The 23990-nt window shown below is 34.7% G+C and overlaps 1 protein-coding gene across 2 annotated transcripts; it reads right to left on the reverse strand.

The window, feature by feature from the left end:
- Nucleotides 1–325: 325 nt before the first annotated feature.
- Nucleotides 326–23543, reverse strand: LOC108046096 (longitudinals lacking protein, isoforms H/M/V). 2 transcript variants are annotated; one of them, XM_017125654.1, is made up of 7 exons: nt 23148–23543; nt 5537–5937; nt 4708–5153; nt 3317–4319; nt 1154–1278; nt 985–1091; nt 326–906 (listed from the first exon to the last, which is right to left on the reverse strand). In XM_017125654.1, exons 2-7 carry the CDS (start codon nt 5825–5827, stop codon nt 851–853), a joined length of 2028 nt encoding a protein of 675 aa, XP_016981143.1. In that variant the 5' UTR covers nt 5828–5937; nt 23148–23543; the 3' UTR covers nt 326–850. The 2 variants fall into 2 exon arrangements, with proteins under 2 accessions (XP_016981143.1, XP_016981144.1); XM_017125655.1 differs by having other exon boundaries at nt 326–929.
- Nucleotides 23544–23990: the final 447 nt, after the last annotated feature.

Consider the following 23990-nt stretch of genomic DNA (forward strand, 5'->3'; position numbering starts at 1 on the left):
TGTTAAATTTTTATTTTTCCTTATTGATGTATTGATTCTACATAGCTAACAAATATTAAACAACTTGCCTTTTTTTATTTTACACGTAAGAATTATCAAAGCTTTAATATTGATAAACAATATTTTTATATTCAGCAACTTAATTGGAACAAATTATTAATACATGGGTTTAATGAATACTCTTGCTGCTATGTTAGCTTCCCCATGTTAACTGAATGTTAGAAAAGTTAATCGAGCTGTTAAGTGTCCTGCCATTCTTGATATCGATAACATTTTTTACCGCCAGATTTTGAATTCAAAAAACCCTTAAAGAGAAATTACTTAATTTCGTTTCACATATATTTTTAATAGATATTTTATTTCGTTTTAAACATATTTTTTGTATGTAATACATATTGTTTGTGTTCGTTTTCGTTAGCTTATCAAAAAATTCACTTCATTTTCGTTTTATGTTACCGATTAACTAGATTCCATAGTTTATGTTTTTTTAATTTCACTACCAAGAGAAATGTATTTATCTCTAGAACAACACGTGCCCGTGTGTATTTATAATAAGTATTTCAATTAACTAATCCACGCGTACGTCGGCATTAAATGTATATTTATATAGACATGTATTTATATTATATATTATGTAATATTAAGATCCTAAATGTGTAGATCAGTTATAGTTGTGACCCGAGGTGTACAACAAATTAAAGTGGGAATCGATTTAGGAAAGGGTTATTGTTTGTCGGGGCCTTAAACTAGCCTCGTCTAGCTGTCTTTTATCCTTGTGATCCTAGATCAGCCTGTGGCGTCGTTTGAGATTTTTCTGTAGTTTCTTCATGGTTGTGGCGTTGGTTGGTCCTCAAATCTGCGGACGTGTCCATAGATCGCTCAGATCCTTCTTCAGCTTGCCCAGCTCTGCAAGTAGGGATTGGTTTGGACTTAATTACCCAGTGAGTTGGTTTGGCCTTCGCCCAGTATATATATCTAACTTACCCAACTGAGCTGGCAGGACACCGCCATTTCGAAATCCCAAATCGAAGCGTGGCTGAACTCCCAACTGGCTCGCCGAGGTGGATCCCGAGTTCCGGAAGGCGGTGCCACTAAATAGGGATGAAGTTGGGATTAAAATTTTGGACTTGAACCATGGATAATTCCTTCGCACCTATAAGGATGCTTCAGGCAGCCGTACACCTCGCGATAACGCCCATAAAGAGTGCCGTAGGAAACGCCCAGGATGCGGGCGGCCTTCTTCATCTCGAGTCTTTTGTTTTTGATGGCATCCAACACCTGCAAAATTCAAATAAGAAAATATTTTTAAGTCAGAAAAATAGTTTCAAGGGGTATATGAACATAGAAAATGTATATTTTAGCTGTTGACCAAGTATAATTATTTTTTATGGATTTTTGACAACCTTTGTACCTTTTCCCCTGTACAATCATTCTATTTGTAAGGTTTTTGCAGTTAATTTATGATGAAATAGCATTGTCACGCCCTAAACAATTAGTTTAATTTGCTTTTTTCCATTGAATCATTCTAAATTTGTAGTTTGGCATCAAGAAAAACTACAAAACAAAGATGATTGCCAGGTTTTCAAAAGGGGGAAAAAACGAAGGCCATTAAAAAAACCAATATTTCATTAAAAACATTGTCAAAAATATCCAGAAAAAAGTGAAACGATTTCAAACAGGTTTTTGTCAATATTCCTTAGTAAAATATTGCCCTTGTTCTGCCAAAATCATTTATTAAATGCATATTTTAATATTTGTTGGCGAATTCATGCCATTTTTATACCTTTGCAGTATTATAATTTCAGGCATAATTTTGGGTCACTCTATTATAAGACATCGTTGGTGTTGCTGATAAAGTATCTATTCTTTATCAGCAACACCAACGATGTCTTATAATAGAGTGACCCGATTCCGAAGTGGCATACCTCTAAAGACTCGTGATTCTATTCTCTAAAAATCTGCATTCAAAATTTTCAATTTAACGTTTATCAGAATTTCGACCCATTTTCATGTTAGTTATTTCTAATTTTCCGATGTCTTGCAATAGAGTGACCCAAAATTGGACTTCTAGAGTCCATAACTTTACCAAATTTAATCCGATTCCAAAGTGGCATACCTCTAAAGACTCGTGATTCGATTCTCTAAAAATCTGCATTCAAAATTTTCAATTTACCGTTGACCAAATTTTTGACACATTTTCATGTTAGTTATTTCTAATTTTCCGATGTCTTGCAATAGAGTGACCCAAAATTGGACTTCTAGAGTCCATAACTTTACCAAATTTAATCCGATTCCAAAGTGGCATACCTCTAAAGACTCGTGATTCGATTCTCTAAAAATATGCATTCAAAATTTTCAATTTAACGTTTATCAGAATTTCGACCCATTTTCATGTTAGTTATTTCTAATTTTCCGTTGTCTTGTAATAGAGTGACCCAAAATTGGACTTCTACAGTCCATAAATTTACCAAATTTAATCCGATTCCAAAGTGGCATACCTCTAAAGACTCGTGATTCGATTCTCTAAAAATCTGCATTCAAAATTTTCAATTTAACTTTGGTCAAATTTTTGACCCATTTTCATGTTAGTTATTTCTAATTATCCGATGTCTTGTAATAGAGTGACCCAAAATTGGACTTCTAGAGTCCATAACTTTACCAAATTTAATCCGATTACAAAGTGGCATACCTCTAAAGACTCGTGATTCGATTCTCTAAAAATCTGCATTCAAAATTTTCAATTTACCGTTGATCAAATTTTTGACCCATTTTCATGTTAGTTATTTCTAATTTTCCGATGTCTTGTAATAGAGTGACCCAAAATTGGACTTCTAGAGTTCACAACTTTACCAAATTTAATCCGATTCCAAAGTGGCATACCTCTAAGGACTCGTGATTCAATTCTCTAAAAATCTGCATTTTCAATTAAAGGTTGATTAATTTTTGCCCCATTTCCCATTATTTCCATTATTTCGAATGTCCACAGTCGACACAGCTTCATTGTTTTTAGTAATATAAGCATAGAAACCGAAATGTAGTCGATTGTTTCTTGTTTTTAATATATTTAAATCTTTTTAGTTTAATTAAATTTAACACCATCCAGAAATTTATAAAATTCCAGATTTTAGTTCAAACTGGAAACCAATAAATAACTAATAAATATACATATAATATATACAATCCTGTAACTGAATGTTTCGAAATCGAATAAAATAAATGCAGTCAATATCAGCTAAAGGGTATTTGAATTCCGACAACATTATTAAGCAGGCACTTGTCCCCATCGTAATAATATATATATTAAAAAGCAACTTACCCGCTTGGTGAAGGGTTCCTCCCAGAACTGTGGACGACGCCCCTTGGCCAGATAGTCGTCCATCTTGATGACGTCCTGCCACTGCGACAGCTCCTCGTTCGTCAGCCGCAGTTCGGCGGCATCGTAGTCCTCCAGCTTGATGTCGGGATAGTCGGCGGACAGGCCACTGGATCCACCCGGATCCTGGCCACCGTTTCCGTTCCCACTTCCGTTTCCGGCCGAGGCATTAGCCACTGCGGCGGCGGCGGCTGCAACGGCAACGGCAGCGGTGGCCGCTGCACTGGCCACATTCGGCCCGAATTCGTGGGCCATCAGCATGCCATGTTCGTTGATCAAGTAGGAGGAGGATCCCCCGGTTCCCGAGACACCAGCCACGCCCCCCTCGTATTTGCAGGCAAAACTGGCCGGTATCACGACCGTTGGACGTGGCGACTCCGCCCTATTCGCCACCAGATGCTCATTCTCGATCTCCTCCAGCGGTTGTGGCAGCTCATCGGGTTCCTCCTTGGGCGATTCCACCTCATCTTCGCCGGTCTTCTCATACAACCGACGGGCATGACGCAACTTGCCGTGACGTTCGCGCCGCTCGCTGATCTTCTCAAGCTTTTTGGATGCACTGCCACTTGCACTGGTCGTGGTGAGTACTTCCGTTTGCGATTCATCGCCGGCTTCCGCTTCCTGCTTGTTGGCCATATCACCATCGCTGAGGATCTTGGGCGTGGAACAGCCATTCGGCTCCGGATTGGACCAATCCTGGCCAGTAGCTGCCGACGGTTCCTGGTCACTGGATTCCGGCTGAAGGAGCTGCTGCTGCTGCTGTTGTTGTTGTTGTTGCTGCTGGTGACGTAGACGCTGGCGCTGTTTGGGCGGGCAGGCGGCGGGCGGGGAGGCCATCGAGGCGGCGTGGGCGGCCAGCGGCGGCTCCTCCGCAAAGTGGCGCGCCGTCTCCAAGTAGGCACGCTGGGCAGGCTCCAGGTTGGCGGCATACTGGGCCAGCTTGCGTCTGTCCACGAAAAGTGAGAATTCAAAGGTAAATATAAGGAAAACCTCTCTTTAAAGCATCTCACTTAAAAACCCTACAAACAGTTTTTAAAACCAATTTACAATAAAACTCATAAAATAAAAAAGTTTAAAAAATATCTCACAGAGGAAAACTAACATTTAAGAGGTACAAATTAATCTGCAATTAAAGACATTCCTACAGTCAAGTGAATAGAACTATAAATCATATTTTCAAGTTAATATATCAACTTATATTTAAATTAAGTTATTAGAAAATAAATGTTTTCAAAAACGAATTGATTTGCTTAAATATTAAACTCATTTGTAAGCTGGAGTTTTTTAATAAAAAAAGGACATAATAAATTGTAAACTTTTAACAGTCAACCTACACATTGAACACGTCGTAGGCGTCGTCTAGCGGCGGACGACCCCGCTTGCGTTTCGGACCCAGAAAGTGTTCCACGGGTGCCACGCCCTCGTGCGATGTGCCCCCGGATATCGCGCCCACTCCGGCCGAACCCGATGCTCCCGGATGCGGTGTCATCACGGGCATGCGACCCAGGACGCTCTCCATTCCCGGGGACAGTCGCTCCCGCTCCCGGTCGCGATCTCTGTCCAGGATCGCAGAACTCTGCAGATGCATGGGTGGACCGGCCTGGGGCTGCTGTTGTTGGTGCTGGAGGATTAGGTCCTGGGCGTAACTGTCCGGCGGTGAGTGGAATTCGGCGGCGGCCATCGGAGGCGGCGGACCGTCCTCGTCGTCGCGCCAGGTCACCTCGGCCAGACCCTTGATCTTCAGGTCATCCGCGGTCTTCAGCAGCGACGGGAGGCTGGCCTGAAAAATTAGGTAATTATGGAATCATTTTTGGAACAAAAATCATTATATAAATAGAGAGGTTTTAAAGAGCATCAAAAGGTTTAGTGAAATATACTACAAAACAATTTAAAACAAAAAGGCGCGGTGGCATACATAATTCAAAACAATTTGCATCGCATACTTTGAAATGCATTCTCTACTCTTTAGATATTATTATTAAGATTACTGCTTTTTTAGGTGAATATGGGATTCAGATATTTTTCTTTAATATACTTATTATAATAATATTTCTTTGTTTGCGAATTAAGGATAAATTTTATCTTAAATGATATTTATTGAATAAATTTTAAGTTCAAAATACTTATATATAAAAAAGTACAGAATTGGTGACCCCTACTCACATGCTCCACGTTGATCTCGCCCTTGTACATGAACTCGATGAGGCACTTGACCTCCGCAAAGGTCACGTCCTTCATGATGATGATCGGGTCGCGTTCGCTGGCGTAGTTGGAGAGCACGGCGTCGAAGAAGGTGCTGCAGGCGCAGAGGACGACGCGGTGGGCGCGGATTAGTTGGCCCTCGCAGGCCAAGGTCACATCGCAGAAGCATCCGCGATCCAAGAGCTGCGAGAACATGGTCTGCAGATTGCTATGGTGGTACTTCCACCTCAGGCAGTACTGCTGCGGCAGCATGGTGGTGCCGCGCCTGCTGCTGCCCCTGATGGTGGTGCCTCTGGTGGTACGGGTGGTTCTGATGGTTCTAGTGGTCCTAGTGGAGGTCCTCTCCTTGACCAATTGCCCGACTGAAAAACAGAACGAAAAAAAAACGGCTTTTATAAGTAAATGCAAAACTAACTTCAAAAGGGGGTACCCAAAAATGTCTAAGAAGATTTGTAATCACCTATCAGGGTGCCTAAAAGTAGGCAACGTCACACGAATAAAGTTTCACAATGCTTGTAAACACCTTTTTAAGTGGTTTTTAAATCTCTAAGATTTCTCGAAAAGCCTCAATATATATAAGAAAGCTTATGCCAATAATTTAGCGCAATATTTTTATCGGCACTGCCAAATATAAACCAGCTCAAGAAATAGCTTGGCAAAAAATATTCATATTTAATATTTCATAATTAAAATTCTCAATAAAATCTGACCCCACCACCGTAAAATCCTAAATTGACTTTTCTTAATATGTCACAGTTTTCCGCACATCTGGACAAGATATTGAACCATTTATTGGTTTTTGTCGTGCCCCGAGCATTATATTCGTCGATAAACTTGGTATCCCTATGAATCCTTTCGCAGTGCGATGGTGTGTAAATGTCAATCGGAGGACATGCAGCTTTTAACTGTTTAATGAAAGGGTTTGCTTTTATTTTTTCTCTTTTTTTGGGCTTCGGCATGCAAGGAACTTCTTGTTGGCCTGTTTTTAAAGGTATTTTTCGAATTAAATTCATCGCAATTTTTTCGGCCAAATAAATAATCGAAATTCCCGCTTTATGTGAGCAAGTTGGGATCGGGAAAAAAAAACCAGAGTCCTGCCAGTCATCGAATAGCGAGATGTTTTTTCCAGCTCCATTTCCCTGGCAACAAAGAAGCGCCAATGACTTCGCTGGGTGAGGGAAAAAAAATTGGGAGGGAAGTATGGTAGTTTTTTCTTTCAGACTGCAGCACCATAAAAATGTTCGTCCTCGTTTTCATTTTATTATTATTCTTCTCTCTCACTCTTCTTTATACACATAAAAAATTTTCATAATTTTTTTTCTTTTTTTTTTTTTTGTACAGCGCAAATATTATGCGCAAGGTAAAACTTTATTTTGTTTGTCGCCTCCCCCCTCCCTTTATATGCATTTATGTAATATTATATATAAAAATATATATGGTATTTGGTGTACATGTACAAAATGAGTTGACGCTTAATAAAAACACAATTTTCCCCCAACTTCCCAACCAATCTGTCAATATACTTAAACGCACGGTATGGAAAAAATGAAAAGAGCAATTATAAAATCCCTTTTGTTGTCGATTTCCACAGATTCATCGTAATTGTAAAATCGAATAGACATGACGAAAGAGCGAAATAAATTGATTTTCGTGGTAAAGATAATTCTATATCCATGGTAACTCAGCAGTCCACATCCTCTCCAAAAATCTAAGAATGCTATTTTCATTAATTATTTAACTTATAAAAATTGACAGAGGTAATCCTCTTAACGTTATAATATTTGTTATTCTGGCCAACAAATTAAACGGACTCGAAATTTTGTGACTAAGCATTTGGCATTTCTAATACAACAATTTGTTTTTAAGCTTTTAGTAATCCTCAACTAAAATAGCGGTCAAATAAAATTATGTGTGTAATTGAATGGGTATAAACGTTAATTTGGTAAGTTAAATAGTAGTATTGGGCACTATTTTTAAATATTATTAATAAGAGAATTCTTTTCGTCTATGAATATGGTTTAAAGGTGATCGAAAATTCCTATTTTCTTCTTTCAACTTACATTTCTTAATTTAAAGGGTTAGTACGCATTTATTTTATAAAACATACATTCTGACAAACACGTGAAACGTATTTAAATCTATTGCCAAAAAGGGTTTGGAAAATCAGTTCCTATTTTGATATATAATGTACATAAAATGTATGTGTATATAAAAAAGGATGATAGAGATATGGTCATATACTTGCAACTTCCCCCTTTCCCCACTCCTTTTCACCCCATTTCCTGGTACGGTAATAAATTTTAAGAATTCCCCCAACAATTTTGTTACCCTTTTTTTATATCTGCCAACAAATTTTTGGATTTTTTGTCTCTTAAACTTTGTTTTTGTTTTTTGCTTTTTTTTTCTGTGAAACGCATTCTTGCTTTTAGTACTAATAGCACAAGGGAAAAACGAGTGAAAAAAAGGGTAGGATAATGGTAGGGGGATAAGAACTTTATGTTAGCTGCGTTTTATGTCCAGTGTACAAAATGGACCACACACACGCATTTAAGGGAAAAAGGACCCGCACTCACACACACTTATTTTGGAATAAGAAACACCAGGCATGGGTCAAAACTCGCCAAAGAAAAAAAATAAGAAATGTAGAAAAACGCTGCTGAAGAAAGAAGCTCGCGAACAGAATGCGAAAGCAAATTTCGCTTCACCTTTTTTAGCTGCAAGAAATGCCAAAGGAAAGTTGAAAAACAGAACAAACTACAAAAAACATCAGCAGCAGAACGCTGGCAAATAAATTGCACAAAAAAAAAATAACCTGAAAAAAATGGGTAGAAAAAGCCAAGAAGAAAGGACTTCTTTAGCTAGTATATAAAAGAGTGCCATATGTACGGGTTTTTGTATGTGCAGAATGATTGATATATTAAATACAGTCAAGCTTTAATCGAAGACATACAACCAAACATTTAACACAGTACATAGTACACCCTTCTAAATATTTTGTTTTACGTTTGTTAAAACAATAGAAATAGCAAATATCTAAAAAAAATTAACCAAATTAATTGATTTATTAAGAAAGTCGATCTTGTGGACATACAAGACATCCAGTAAATTACGTTTTATATATAATATTATTGAGACCAACGAATTTGTCCTTTGGAACTATAATGGTGTGTGATTTTCAAAGGTATAGTTTAAATAATACCATAAAATTCCCGGGTATGATCGATTTTTGGAAGATTGGAGATAAAGGTGCAAATTTATCTCGTTTACCTTTCAAATAGTTAACTTTTTTATTTGAAACTTTTGTATTTTCCATTTCTAAGTTACGGATGTTCTACTGTACAAAATAGTGGCATTAAAAAACGCAATGTCCGGCACTCAAGGATTGGGATTTGAGTTCGGTTTTCTGACTTGGCTCACACACAATAATAGAAAAGCCCCCTTCCCCTTCAAACACACACACACATAGACAAGAGTTAACTGCAAAGGGTTTTTGATCCCAATCTTTTCCCCCACCCCTTTAAACACAAACACACACACACGTTAGAAGCGTTACACATTTAAGTTCCTTAAAATAAAAAAAAAGCTACAACCCACACAGACACACGAAAACGTGGTGGGTGTGGGGGGTTGGCATAAAAAATACATGTTTTATTGTAGTATATTTTTCCCGCCAAGCAGTCGCACATACACACACACACACATAAAGCCCCTTTTTCTTTTGGATTTTCTCATGGAAAATATTTTTCAGTTTTTATCACATTTTTCTTCTTCTTTAGATTTCGTTTTGTGTGTTTTTTGCTGCATCTTTTTTATTATTTTACTTTTATATTTTTTTCTCCACTGCTTGTAAGCAGTGCAGGGGTGAGGGGGTTTGCAAAGGGGGTGACGCAAAAAGGTTGCGAGCGGAAAAATAAAAATGAAAAAAGACATTACAGCGACTGCGACGTTGGAGAGAAGAAAAAATAAATAAATAAAAACACAAAAAGCTGGCAGAACGAAGGGAAAATAAAGAAAGGCAGGGTACAAAAAAAAAATGAAAAAAACATAACGACCGTTTCTCGTTTCATTTCGTTTCCCCCCATTTTTTTTGCAGTTTTCCCCCCCGCTTCTGCTCTTTATTATTATTTTCAGTTTCTGTCTTTCCCCATTTATTTTTCTTTCTTATTTTTCGCCCCATGTTTCTCTCCTACTTTTTAAGCTGTAATTTTTTACTTGACGTTTTTTATGTTTTCTGCACTCCGTGCTCCCTTTTTTTTATTTTCACCAATTTTATCCTTTTTTTTAAATATCGATTTTCATGTCAACTTAAATGAAAGGTACACAGTTTTCCATAAAAAAAAAATAAACGGAATGTAAAAAAGGAGAGTACGGAATTTATATGTGGACCTGTCAACCATGTGTGTGTGTTTGTAATGCTTTTCTGCTTTTCCTTGCTGTCTCTTTTTATTATTAATTTTTTTATTCACACACACATGGTTGTAGATTTTCCCCATTTCCTTTTTATAAATGCTTGGCAGGGACACACACAGCGAGGAAAACAACTCCAAGATACACGGAGAAATTTCCTCTTTTTTTTTTGCTCCGGTTTCCCGTTTTTATTTTTATTTTTTTTTTTTAGTTTTTCCTTAGCATTTTCCGGGCGTTTTATGGGTGGAGGTGGTAAATTCCAACCATGATTAATGGAGAACTCAATCGAGACAGATACAGTTTTATATACATAACTGAACATTTACGACCAATACTTCTGGATACTTTTGAAATCGACGAATCCCATTTCTCAATGCCAATTTACGATAGTAATCTTTGGAACACAAAAAACACAAATGGATTATAAATTAAAAACGATTTGCTGCTTATAAATTTTAAGGATGTCGAGATCCTATGTATGTATTATTGGTTGAATAAGTAATACTTTTTCAAATTTCGATCGAATTTGTACTTGTTATTACATTGGAATTGTAGTTCTTAATTCATTCAAAGTTAAGGAATAACATAGTTTGGTTTAATTCGTGGATATATTTCAGGAGCTCTACAACAAGTTATTGGCAACAACGAATGAAAAAATGATTTTAAATGATCTGTGTTAAAATGCAATAAGCCCCGAATAATCTCCTTTCGCTGCTCGCCTGGTAGTAATTAAACTGCTTGCCACGCTGACCTCACCTGAGCGACAAAAAGGGATAATCCCTCGACATAAACCGATATCGGAATTAACTCAAACGATGGGCACAAACGAAATTGGTTTTTATACTCAGCAAAATGGAACGCAAAAGGGTGTGGGTCTGGAAAAAAATACGGTAACCGCATTATCAATTGCATTAAGGCACCGATAAGTGCAGGGCATCGAGTATATAACTCAATATATAATATAGGTGGGTTGTTATATACACATTCTATACATTATACACACATCCCTTTCCTGCCAACATCAATTTTCCTTCTTTATTTTACTGCTTCTTCACCAGCAGTTTTTTCTTCTGCACTCGCTTTTGTAATTTGTATAATTTTTTAACATTGTCGACGCTGCTCTGCTCCTGTTTTTCGATTTTTTTTTTGCGTTGGGTTTTTGCTCCTTGTTTTCCACCTTGTTTTTTTTTTTGTTTTGTTTTTTGTAGCTTTCCTTAACGTGGAGCAAAAAATTTTAATATAAATTTATGTGCTGGCAGAGGGAAAGGTTCAGGGGAGGGGGGATGATAAACTTGTTTGCAAATGAAACACGGCAAAAACACTACAGTGTTTTACACAATTTTCATTTGGTTATTTTTAATATTAATAAAAATAATATAACGCTTGCGAAAAATATATGAAAATGAAAAAAGTTTCATATCCGTTTATTTCGTTGTTTATAGAGTTGGAAGTTATGACCTCTCCATGCCGTTCCTCCCACTTTGAAAAATGCCCACCCCACGCCTTTTATTGTGCCATAACAAATTTTAATAAAACAAAACAAGATTTTAAAAAAATAACGATTTGAATTCCAGCTCAAAGTGAACAGCTTTATAAACAAATATGGAAACTAAAACTGAAAATATTACCCAACCTAAGGAATGAATAAAAGGTTCATAATTTAATTATTATTTGTCCCCATCATTATGTCAATAAAAACTGAAGAATATGTATTTGATTTCTGCAAGCATTTCATCTTTTTTACGTTCAATCGAAAACCGCAGCAAAAGATATTCAAAGAAAACAGAAACTAAATACGATCTGCAGACATGCGAATTTCACATCGAGTACAACAAAAACCACTAAATGCTGTGCAAATTTGCAACAAATACAGTGGAATACCCATAAGCCAAAATTAGAATAATAATTAGGAAGGGATTTACAAGATTTCCGCCAATTATATATTGAACTGGTATAAATTTTACCTTAAATGTTTTTGAGCCATGATTAAATGGCTTAAATGATACGGTGATTATAACACAATGAATAACATTATTGAAGGAAACGTCCAGGTTTAAATGTTGCTTAATAATCACTTTAGAATTATGAGAAGAGGGTTCTAATCATTGGAGTTTATATTTTTAATACAGAGGTGCTCTTGTTATTAGTAAGCCAGACTAAAAGAAAATCCGGTTTAGGGATGTTTGACTGTAACAGTAACACAACGGGCTTCTTCAGCTTCTTTAGCTGCTTCCTTTTTTTTCTAGCTCCCAACTGCAACTTGTTCGCTCTCCTCCTTGCATAAATAAAACAAGGAGGTATTACATAGTCGACCATCAAATACCTGATATTCCCAAAATCATATGATATACTTATCCTAGAGATAAGACAAATAAATAAGAAAGATAATAGTCTTAGAACTTAACATGATACTGTGTTGTAAACTATTTCTCGTGATGAAGTTACGAAACTCCTTATACCTGTTAAACATCGAGCATACCCTTGTACCTTACAACTTTAATGGGTATCCAAAAATAAAATAAACGAGACTACAGAAAGACCAAGTCAAATGAATAAGCAGTTTCTCCGCTTCGGCTTCAAGCCAGAAAAAACACACCCAAAAAAGAGAAAAGGAAACAGCAACAAAAAAATAATAATAAGAAATGTAGAAAGAATTCGCATTCGAAAGCAATTCAAAGGAAAAATCTATGCGTTCTTTTGATTCTCGCTTTCTTGGCAAATTGGTAGGATTTTTTTTTTTGCGAGCCCGTTTATGTTTCTTTTCATACCTATTATAGGATGCAAATGAAGAAAGGTGTTTTCGGATTTCTATAAATATTTACTAGCAAAAGTAACCGGAAAATATGAAGTCTGTTTAAATGATATTTTATCATATTTTGGCTTGTTTGCCTAATGGTTATATTATTTATGATACAACTCAGAACATATTTGTTGATAAATGTTATATTTATTTAAATATTAATTTATGAAAAACTAAATTTTTTATCTTTTAATGGATATCTTGTGTTCGAACCTCTTTGTTACGCTTTGTTTTGCTGCTGATTGCGGATGGGCAACAATTCAAAATTCATATTATTAATAAGTAATAAAAAGAAATGAAGAAAATTGCCAAAGAGCACAGAACACGCAGCAGAAGCAGCAAAAATCCAGAAAAAGAAGCATCTTAAAGATACGCAGGTTTCCCCCCTTTTTTTTTGTAGGCACACAAATATATACACACATATATATGTTCATTTGGCAGATTCTGCGGTTTCGTTGCCTCTGGGTTCTTGTGTTTTCTTTTCCTTTTTTTTTGGAATGCCAAATGCCATTGGCTGTAGAAAAAAAAAACGGACCTAGGCCAAGAAAGGGAATGGAGACCCAAATTGAAGTCCAAGATCAAGACCAGGTTCTAGGTCCCCCGATCTGCAGCGAAATATACAATTGCGAATAAGGCCAAGTGCAATAACACTTAATGCACACACACACACACAGAGACAGACAATATATGTATATACGCAACATCATAAAGCCTTCTGCCCCCAAAACAACAAAAAAAAAACAACCTGCAAGCCAGCAACAACAAAAAAAAATGTGCAACTTTACTTTACGATCCTCTATAACTATGATATTGCCAATGTTGTTATTGTTCTTGTTGGCCAAGTGCATTCGCCTTCCGTTTTTGTTTTTGTTGTTGTTGTCGTGTGTTGACTTATGCAGCTTCTTCTTCTCAGCTTTTAAGCCCCCTTTACCGCATTATGCCTATATGACACTGAATACAAAAAAGGTCCTTACTTATTTCGAATTCACTTTAATCCGTTTTAAAAGACTTTGATGACAAGGCAGCTGATCTTTAATAAAAGGTTGTGATTCTTAATAAATAAGAAGTAAATTAATACTTTTTTTTTAAATATGTTTTTTTTTTATAATTCACATCTAATATAATTTCTTTAAGATAAAATGATATAGTTATGTTAAAAAGTATAATTGTGGTTCTTTATTTTTAGGGAAGTCCTATACTTTCTTCAGTGTCATAAAGGCATAATTTATCTGAGCTTTTCTTAACATTTTTTTAAGATGGGTTTGCTGTTGTGGCTGTTCTTGTTGAAATTATTAGACAGCAGCAACAACAATAGTAAAAAAAAAACACGCAGCGTCCAGTTTGGCACACACACACACCGTTGAAGATAAAGAAACATATTTTCTTTTTGTTTTTGTTGCCCCAAGCTGAATGCGCATCTGTGTAACCTCAAGGTTGCTGAACCTCAAAGGAGCTGGAAAATAACCAGATTGTATTTTCTTGCTGTCTTTCCTTACATCTATTTTCGTTTTAATATTTTTTTGTTAAATATTTTTTGTAGTTCAATACATAATGAAAAGATAACAAATCATCGAATTGAAAATGTATCATTAAAATCCATTTTATTAAAACCATAAAAAAAGATATGCTTAAACATGATTTAAAATAATCCATATAAGTGGAATTGATACTTTAAGTAAAAGTAAACATACGGTCATTTAATATACTACCGATCTAATTATCGGACATTGACTTTAATTGGTTATATTTTTTAAGGGATAGATTATCGGTTACGTTGCCATCGCTTTATAAATAAAGAAAACATTCTATAAACAATTAAATTCTAATAAATAAGAAATCTACTCTAAATGAGTTACTATTTTAGTTATTAAGTTAAACTTAATTTAAAAGACCAGTATTGAAAATACATAATTTAAAAGAGAACCATTGCAAGAAGATCCACAAAAATTATATTCTCCAAGCTTTAACTTTAGTTTGAAAAAGGTGAGAAAAAATGACTCCACTGACTTTGCACCTCATAATTGTCTTAGCCCTATAAATCCATCAGACAGATGGGTTTTAAATCAAGTCAAGGTCTAGCCAAAACCTATAAATTTTGTTTGCAGAGATCTCGAAAACCTTTTTCCAGGGAACAAGCCAAAGGAGCCGAAAACGCTTAACCCATGATCAATGGTTTGGAGCAGGTGCACCAATGTATGATGGGATGATTTGGATTGGATGCCAGAAGGGAGAAATTCCCTTTTTGCCTTGGCTTTCCTACCTTGTTAACTGATACTGCTTCTTCTGCTGCTGCTGCTTGTTCTTTTGCTGGAAAAGCTGCACAAAAACCTGGCTGGCTAAAATAGCAAACAAAAAACAAAAAAAATTGAATAAAACAAAACCAAAAGGAAGAGCAAGCGGGAAGCACAAATTGCAAAGCTGGAAAAAGGAAAAGCTGCTTTGCACAATCTCAGAGGGGAAATCGGGGGAAATAGAGGAAGTTACCTACCAGTTTCTGCACTGGAAAAAGGTTCAAACTAGCAATTTATGAGCATTTGTATAACAAGTGTTTATGATATCCATACTTTAAATATAAACCTTTAATACTAATAATAGATTTAGTAATACAAATTAACAATATACAAATTGCATAAAAATAATTATTTTCTGATATTAAAATATATATTTTTTATTTTATGTAAGCTCTTAAATATATCAAATAAAATGTATCTATCTTTTCCAGTTCCTTTTAAATTATTTTGCCATAACAAATGTTATTAAAGAGATTTTATATTACAACATACATATCAAAAATATATGTGTACGAAAACCAAATACATTCTTGATAAATATATTTTTCATATTATTGTAAGTAAATATTTGTTTTGTATATTCAAAACAATGACTTTTTCTTTATGTGTAGCTGCTACCAGCTATTTCTTCAGCTTAGTTCTTTCTATTCTATTTAATTTTTTTTTCGTGTTTTTGGTGGCGGCGCATGAAAAAGCCGAAGAAGCTGCAGATACAAATGTAAGATGTAAGATACTCGGGGGAAAAACTCACTTGCTGAGGGGGAAAAAGAACATTCATCAAGAAAACTGTCGTCGTTTTTTGTGTGTTGTGTGCGAGCGAGCTGTACGGCATTTGGTATCTGTATCTTTAGCCGGTGCCCGTGTATCTGTATCTGTAAGTACGTTAGCCTCCGCCGCGGAGGCTGCCTTGTTTACTGGCTTTTGCTTCTTGTTACCAACATCGCAACATCGGCACATTGGGGGCTCCCCCGCCAACCAGCCATTTGTTTATGTCGGTGTTTTGTGTCTATTCCGCCTGCTCGTTCGTTTTTATTTTCATTATTTATCATATTTTTTCTCCGCGCCTAATGTAAACTTAAATATTATTTCTGTATAGTTCGTGGAAAACCCACAAAAGTGTGCAAAAAGCCAAAGACAAAAAAGCTGGAGGGAGAAAAACGTAAAATCTGTTGGGAAAAGTCGAGAAAAGCTTGGTTTACGAGTTAAACATAAAAAAATTAAACAGGTAATCCTTCACTGAAGGAATTAGTAAAAATAAACTGCTGCAGAAATTTTTAAGGGTTTGTTTTTTTTTTATTACATTTTAGATTGCCTTTGGTAGATAATCTTTGATATTAAGGCATTGAAGTCTGCAAAATGTACAACTTTGTTAGCCACTTACTTGAACAGCGAAGGGTGAAGAAAAATATTCCAATCAAGTAGAACCATTTCGCCAAGATCCCAACTGACTTTTACTATTTCATTTAAATTACTTTAATAACAAAAGCCCGACTACAAAATAAATGGAGAACATAGGAAAATAACAGCGTAACGAAAACAAAAAAATAAGTTAAGAGAAAAAACGTTGATGATGATGAAGGCGAAATCTCGAAATGAGAAAAGCAGAGAGTTTTTTGCCGCTTGTCTCCTTGAAATGAGAATGTTGATACCGTGTAATAAATGGGAGTATAAGGGTATAATAAACTTTAAAAAAATATGAGAATACAAAACTTATGTTAAAAAACAATCCTAAATGCAAGATAATTAAACTTTTTAAATGAGGAACTTTTTTTTACGTAAATATTTATTTGTTTATAAATATAGTGATAAGCCTGGGTTTTTTGTCTCATATGAGACTTTATGGATATTTCATAAAGTATATATTAAAAAACAAAAACCCATTTTTATAGAGCTGCCTGGTGAAACCCCCTATTACTAGATATCTGTTAGTCGTAGCTATTTTCGAATGTCTTTTTTACTGGCTGGGTGTTTTTTGCTGCTTATATTTTTCCGCAACAAACTCTGTGTTTTCCTTTTTTTGGGCACTTTGTAATTTATTACGTTTTTTGCTGTTGTTGCTGCGTTCGAGTATTTTATAAAATTGTTCAATTTTTGCACGAGACAATGTCGCAGTCGCCCCAGTCTTCCGCCCCCCCCTTCAAAATCCCTCCATGAAAAGCAGCAGTAAAGTGGCGCTGGAAAACGAAAAATAATAAAAATAAAAAAAAAAGAAACAGAAGAAAAAATGAAGGAAAAGTGGGAGGGGCAAGGAAAAGCGAACCAAAGTGAATATTGAGATATTTTCCATGCTGACAACTCGCTTGGTTCGCTTCGTTTTCGGTTTCGGTTCGTTCAAAAGTGATTTACTCTTTTGGTAATGTGCAAGACCCTCCCAAAACTCCCCCGTTTTCCCCGATTTTCCACCCATTTTTTTCCCTGCATGTTTATGTGCAATTCTCCCTCACACACACTTGCCACTTTTGCCATCCATATACAGTAACAACATATCTGCACTTTTATAATATATAAGAGCTTTTCTCTAAAAAAAAGGGGAGTACTCAAAAAATAAAACAAAAAAAAAGGCAATGTATAAAGATAATTTGCCGAGCGTGAGTCCGTTGATACCCTGGAAAAATGCATTTTAATTTAAACATCCCACTCTTTCAACAAGTTGATGGTATTCCACTTCATTACCATTCGACCTTGCGAAAGGGATGTCTAAGCTCGTTCGTGTGTTGCAAATTTGATGAAACTGCTAATAGATCCCGTGGGTTTTAGGGGAAAGCGAAAAAGGAGTAGCAAAAGTTTCCGTGAAAAACCATAGATTCATATACTGCAATTTGAATACACTAATATTTTATATGAACTTAAATAAAAAACCACAAAATAAAATAAGGGTCACCACACCTAATGAAATATCTCTAGATAGTGGGGCTGAAAGGCTCATTAAATCAGTACAATAAAAGTTACAAATATTAGATTCGGTTACCGAGGACTAATACACTAACTATTATCCTAATTTAGCTTTAAGAAACATTTTAAAACCAATTTGTGAATCGGTGTGACCGAATGTGATGAAATGGTTGATAGTGTGACCGAATGCCTCATTGAAGCATTATATTACAAATATTATACCTCATTTGAAAGGGTATAGAAATAAGTATAACCAAAAGTCTTGGCCGCCACTTACAATTTTGTTCTGTGCAAAATATAAATGAAGGTTTTTACTACAACTCGTGTTCGTTTTTTTTTTTACCTTTCTTACCTTCCCCAACGCCGGAAAAGTTCGCTCGTTCATTCGGTTACAGTTTTCTTTGCCCACCCTTCTCTTCCTCTTTTTGAGCTTATAGTTTTTCCTCCCTTTGCCAAGCGCGCCAAAAAAAATTGAGTTGGAAAATGGGTAAGATGGGGGAAAAGCGGACAGGCAAAAACCGAGCAACAGTAAAACGAGCGTTTTTTCCCTTTCCTTTTCTAGTGGAGAAGTGGGGAGGTTTTTGGGGGTAAATAAATTAAATGCTTGACTTTATTTTGCCCGGCGATGTTTGCCTTGTTTTAATATTTTCCTTGCCTTTCTCTGGATCTACTGTTCTCGTTTTTTACTCGTATTTTCCCTTTGTCTCCATCACTTTTTGTTGTATTCTTTAGCTTTTTTTGTGCCTTTTTAGAGCATGATTTGTAGTTCGTTTCGTTAGATGGAATTCCAATCTGCTGGCGAACAAAAGGGTGGAAATTTACAAAAAGATTTCCATAAGTTCTCATCGGTCGGCGGGGAAAAAGGGGTCGAAGGAAAAGGGGGTACAAAGGGATACACTTTAAACCTGTTGCGGTTCAAAGAACTTGATTAAAACTTATAATTCTTTGGACAAATCGTATAAAAAAGTATTCACTTATGTACTTTATTTATATTTTGATATTATATGTATATATTAATCGTAAGCTACTGATACAGAAATAAATCCGGTAATCAGCCTTTTAATCTTTAATACAGGGTTTCATTATTAAAAATTATGCAACATGTTTATAACTACTGATTAAGTGAAACACTCAACATTTGCTTATTTTTATTTAGTTTTTTTTTATGTGCTTTCCATTGCAATATTAACTTTTTGTGAACTAACAAATATATTTGTTGCATATTCCGTTTATCACTCATACGCAGTGTTGCCTTGGCAAAAGTTAATATATAACAATAATATTAAATGTTTTTTTTAGTTTTGCACTTCATTGATAACAACTTTTTAATTGCCTAGAGGTCCACTCTAATTTCCCTGCATTCCAGCAAAACACTCTAAAACCAAATCAAATTTACACAATGCATTTTTGCAAAGCTCTCTTATCAGCCAAGGTTTCTAGCAAAAAAAAAAAAAGTAAAAAAACAAAGCGAAAATAAATAAAATGCAGCAAAAAGTGTGAGTGTGGTTGGGTATATAAATTAAATTAATTTAAAAGTAAATATAATTGAATCAGTAACACAATTTAAGCTGAAATATTGTTGCAAATTAAATAGAAATAAAATGCCACATTGCCACGGAAGCGGATAAATTAAAAAAGCGAAAGAAACAAAATTGAATTAAAATGTATTAACAAAAAAAAGAAATAACAATAAAAACGAAAAACAGGCAAACCACAAAAAACGTTTTGTGATTCATAATTTCGATTCGTATTCGACTTTTTGTTGCTATTATTTTGTACATATAAATGTGTGTGTTTTGGTTTTTTGGGGTTTTGGGTGATTTTCGTAGAGTTCGCTTTTGTTCCCCATTTGGAGTGTGCGTGTGATTTTGTTTGTTTTTTATCTTTCCTATTTGAAAATGTTTTTTTTTTTTTGGTCTTTTTTTTCAGGCGGTTAATTGCATAAAAATAGAGGCCGTATTTGTGTTGCCTTTTTTGTAATTTTTGATCGCGACATAATTTGATTTAAAAACCTTGGACAAATGAAAAAAAAATAAAAGAGAGAAACTAGGAGCCAAAGAATTCTCAACTTTCAAAGGGCGATTAAATGGGGGGTTCGGGCATTTTTCTCTATTTTTTTTTCTTTATTATTTCCCATTGTTTCGCTTTGGCTTTATGGGACGGAAATAGTTTTTATCTCTCCCCCATTGCTTTGATTTCAGCTTTTTTTTTTGCTTTAGTGCCCCAGTATTTTCACCACTTCTCGAAGTTATCAGTCAAATTTGCCTAACGTGTTTGTTAGTTTTTATTTTATTCTTACTGTCTTGGCCCGCGCACATACACAAATGCATCACAATAAATAAATGTATATATATATATACATATATGTATTTATGGCATTGTTAATTTTTGTTTTCGTTTTTCTGATTTGCTCTCTGCAGAGTAGTTTTTTTGTTTGTTTGTTTTTAATTATAAATATGAGCTGATATCAGGAGAATGAGGCGAAAAAAAGCTCAATAAAAAAGAAAAAGCAGCAAAAAAAAAGTGATCCCTTTTAATACAAAGGCAAATAGAAATGAAAAACCTTGTGAAAAGTTCAAGGAAATTGTTTCATTCCCATAAACAAAGCATTGAATAAATTAAAGAATTTTGAAAGCACACAACGGAGAGTCGACATTTGTAAAAACACTATTTACGCACAGCAAATTATGATTATTTTGTTTTTTATAAAAGTGGCAAAACAAAAACCACTGGAAATTTTCGTAAGAAGCGAAATTATTTACCCACTAACAAAAACATATACATACGCAGAGTAAACTAAACTAAAGTTAGTGTGACAAAAGTATAAAAACAAACTGTTAGCGCAATAACAAAATAATCAGACACGAAAAACAATATTTCGTGTCAAAATTTTGTGTCGTTTTTGCTTCATTTCCGATTGCTGTTTTTGTTTTTTATTCGGTTGCGGAATAACACAAAAATAGGTGTGATTTGTTTTACTTCCCAGCTTTATTGGGATAAGAATGTGGGAATACCCTATCTATCATAGCGGATTTTTATTACTCTTTATTTTGTAAAAAGAATGTTTGAAAAATTAATTTCAATTTTGAGATAAATCGGCATTTTAATTAGTTTTGAACATTTGTATTTTTAAGTTAAAGTTAACTTTAACTTTGCATTTTTCTATTTTGTTTTATTATAGAAAATATTGCCTAATTTATTTACCCACTTATGTAAATATTTCGCTTGTTATTCAGTTAGTTTCAAAAGATCTTATGAAAAATGTATGTATTTAAATAAGGGTTTATGGATATCTACGTGAATATCAGGCATTTATAATTTGCTTTTAAAAAAATGCACTTTTCATCTTTTTGAACCCGTTTTTAAACATTTGAGTTATGCACATAAATATGTCCGTGTAAAAACTAATAGAGGAGTAATATCGATGTTTTAATACAGTGTTCGTTAACATTATAAGTAGTATAACCATTCATAAGTTTTTAAAATAATATGGATACTTCCGGATTTTAAGGGACGTAAGGGGGCGTGGCACTAACGATGGATGCTGACCTGCCCTTGTTTTTGTTTGTTTTCGCTTTGTTTTGTTTTGTTTTTGGACAATGAACTTGAAATTTGGAGCACGCGCTCACATGTAATTGAAATGTGTGTGAGTGGGGCGAAGGAGAGGGGGAAAAAGAGGGGCAGATGAAGATGGAGAAGAGGTGGAGACCAAGAGAGAGCGAGAGAGAGCACTTACGCACACAAATACTAACACAAGGAAACCAGGAGCGGTACTGGCGCAAAAGGGGTATTTTTTATTATCGACACAAAAATATTTAAAATAAATTATCTTTAGATTTTGTATTGATATTTTCTGTATTAAAAAACATATTTAGAGGTAACTACACCCTCTTTTTTATTGAGGCCCTGCCCCTAAATTGTTGCATCCGCCCCTGACACAATCACACGCAGATTTCGCGCCCACTTCCCTCTCCACCCCCTCTTTCTCCCCCTTCATTCGCTGTTTTTTGCGCAGGCGAATGCCGCTGTGAAAACAAAAAATCGAATAAAACAGCCGACAAAAACAAAAGGCCAGAGAAACGTTGACGGCGACGTCACTCAAATGCGATTTGCAATTTTAATTTTTGCCGTTCATGTTTTTCATAGTTGCTTGTTTTTTTACTTTTAGTTTTTTGTTCATATAATTAAAGCTGTAAAAATGAATTGCAATACAGACGAGAGAGAAAAGTAAATTGCAAATTGCTTTTGCCGTAAAAGCGGAAATGCCTCTCTCACAAAAAAAAACACAAAAACAAACATTACAAAAAACCAAGAAAAATTAACTTAAAACCACAACAAAAAATATGGCAAAAAAATGGAAGAAGAAAAACGAAAAGCCATACAAACAAGCGCAACCAATAAAACAAAAAACGCAAAAGTCGAACCAAAAAAAGTTAAGCTATACGGAGCTGGTCAAAATAATGGAAAAAAGTAAAGACATAATACTTAGATTAGAAAAAACTACATATAAATAAATTTTTTAAAATATTATTTATATTATTTTTTTGAACCATCAACTAATATTTTAGGCACAACTGTAGGGGATTAACAACAATTGAATGCGCGGGGAAATTTGTGTCGTTTTTCCATAAGCCGCAAAAAAACTTAATTATCAACCTTAGACAGAAAAACAAAAAGGTGTAGACAAAAAATGTAAATTACTGGCCTATGAATTTAATTAATTTTTTGCAGCTCCATACGCTTTTTTTTCTTTTTAATTTTTTGTTTGCTTTATCTTGGCAATTAGTTGGCAAAAAATTACAATAAATGAAGAAAAAATGGCAATCGTTTCCTGGGTGAAAAACAATTGTTTACAATAATTGCATATGATTATTATTTATGTCAATTTCGAATATTCAGCTGGCAAAGTCAACAAACCCGGAAACCTTCGACGAGAACAACGGAATTTTTATCGTAATATTTTGTTCGCCTTTTTTTTTAACAAAAAACACGCACAAAACAAAACATGCAAAAAAAAAGAAACACAAAATATATTATTAAAAAAGGGGAGAGCGGCGACCAACGGCAACAAAAACAATAAAAAATCACACAAATAACACACAACTTTTGTTTGGCTAAAAATAAAACGACGTTCGTTTTGCGTGTCTTTTTAGCACATGAAATAAATAATTTGTTTTCTCACCTTTTCTTTATGACTTTTCGCGGTATCTTTTCTTTTATTTTTTGTGTTTTGTTTTTCGAATTGAATTGCACACGCAGCAGATTTTGGCGAAAAAAATTCATTCATTCATACATTTTCTGGCTTGCCATTTTTATTTTATCTTTGTGTAACATTAAAAAACAACACAAAATTTTCTAAAAAATTCAAATTGCGCGCTTTTTTTCTAACGGTAAACACTCAAAAGTTTACAATTATTTAACACAAGCCACGAAATTGTCATTAAAGAGGCATTTAAATAGCAGAAAACCACAAAAAAATTAAAGTGTTTTTCGCTTTGGAATACTTTAGAATGTTTTGTTTATGTTTTTGTTGTCAGTTTTCGGAGATATTTTTATTTTCCGGCCAACACACCGCGAAGTGACGAATTTTCGAGTGAAAAAGACTGAGCTTTGCGGGTTGCTTATATAGACTTTCGTTGTCAATAGTGTGACCGCGCCGATTGCGATAAAAAATACCACCATTTTCAATTAATTTAAAATGTTATTCAACTTTTATAATAATAATAATTAGTTTTTCATAAACTTTTAGAGGGCTTACATCACAATAACAGTTAAAAATGAACCAAAACCACTATTTGAACGCAGAGTAATCCTCAATAACTTTTGGAGTATTCCTCTACAAAATCCGTTTTCAATAGGTTTAGTTGTTTTTTGATCAGTCGAGGTCACCTTTTTGCAAAGGAACTTTTCGGAATTTTAGATATATATTTAAAAATAGTTATAAATCTATCCAAAAAATTTTAACAAACCAAAAAAAAAAACAAGTTAAAAGAACAGTTTTTACTCTCAAATATATTTTTAAAAA

Source organism: Drosophila rhopaloa, unplaced genomic scaffold (genome assembly GCF_018152115.1).
Source record: "Drosophila rhopaloa isolate 14029-0021.01 unplaced genomic scaffold, ASM1815211v1 contig_3, whole genome shotgun sequence".
Classification (NCBI taxonomy): Eukaryota; Metazoa; Arthropoda; class Insecta; order Diptera; family Drosophilidae; genus Drosophila; species Drosophila rhopaloa.

Bases quoted from the DNA above. Each gene is read 5' to 3' on its own strand.
- LOC108046096 (XM_017125654.1), bottom strand. From the start codon at position 5,827: ATGCTGCCGCAGCAGTACTGCCTGAGGTGGAAGTACCACCATAGCAAT. The intron at 1,092-1,153 runs GTGCGAAGGAAT...ATCCCTATTTAG, and splicing joins TGCCTGAAGCATCCTTATAG to TGGCACCGCCTTCCGGAACT. The intron at 907-984 runs GTAAGTTAGATA...CCCTACTTGCAG, and splicing joins TGTCCTGCCAGCTCAGTTGG to AGCTGGGCAAGCTGAAGAAG.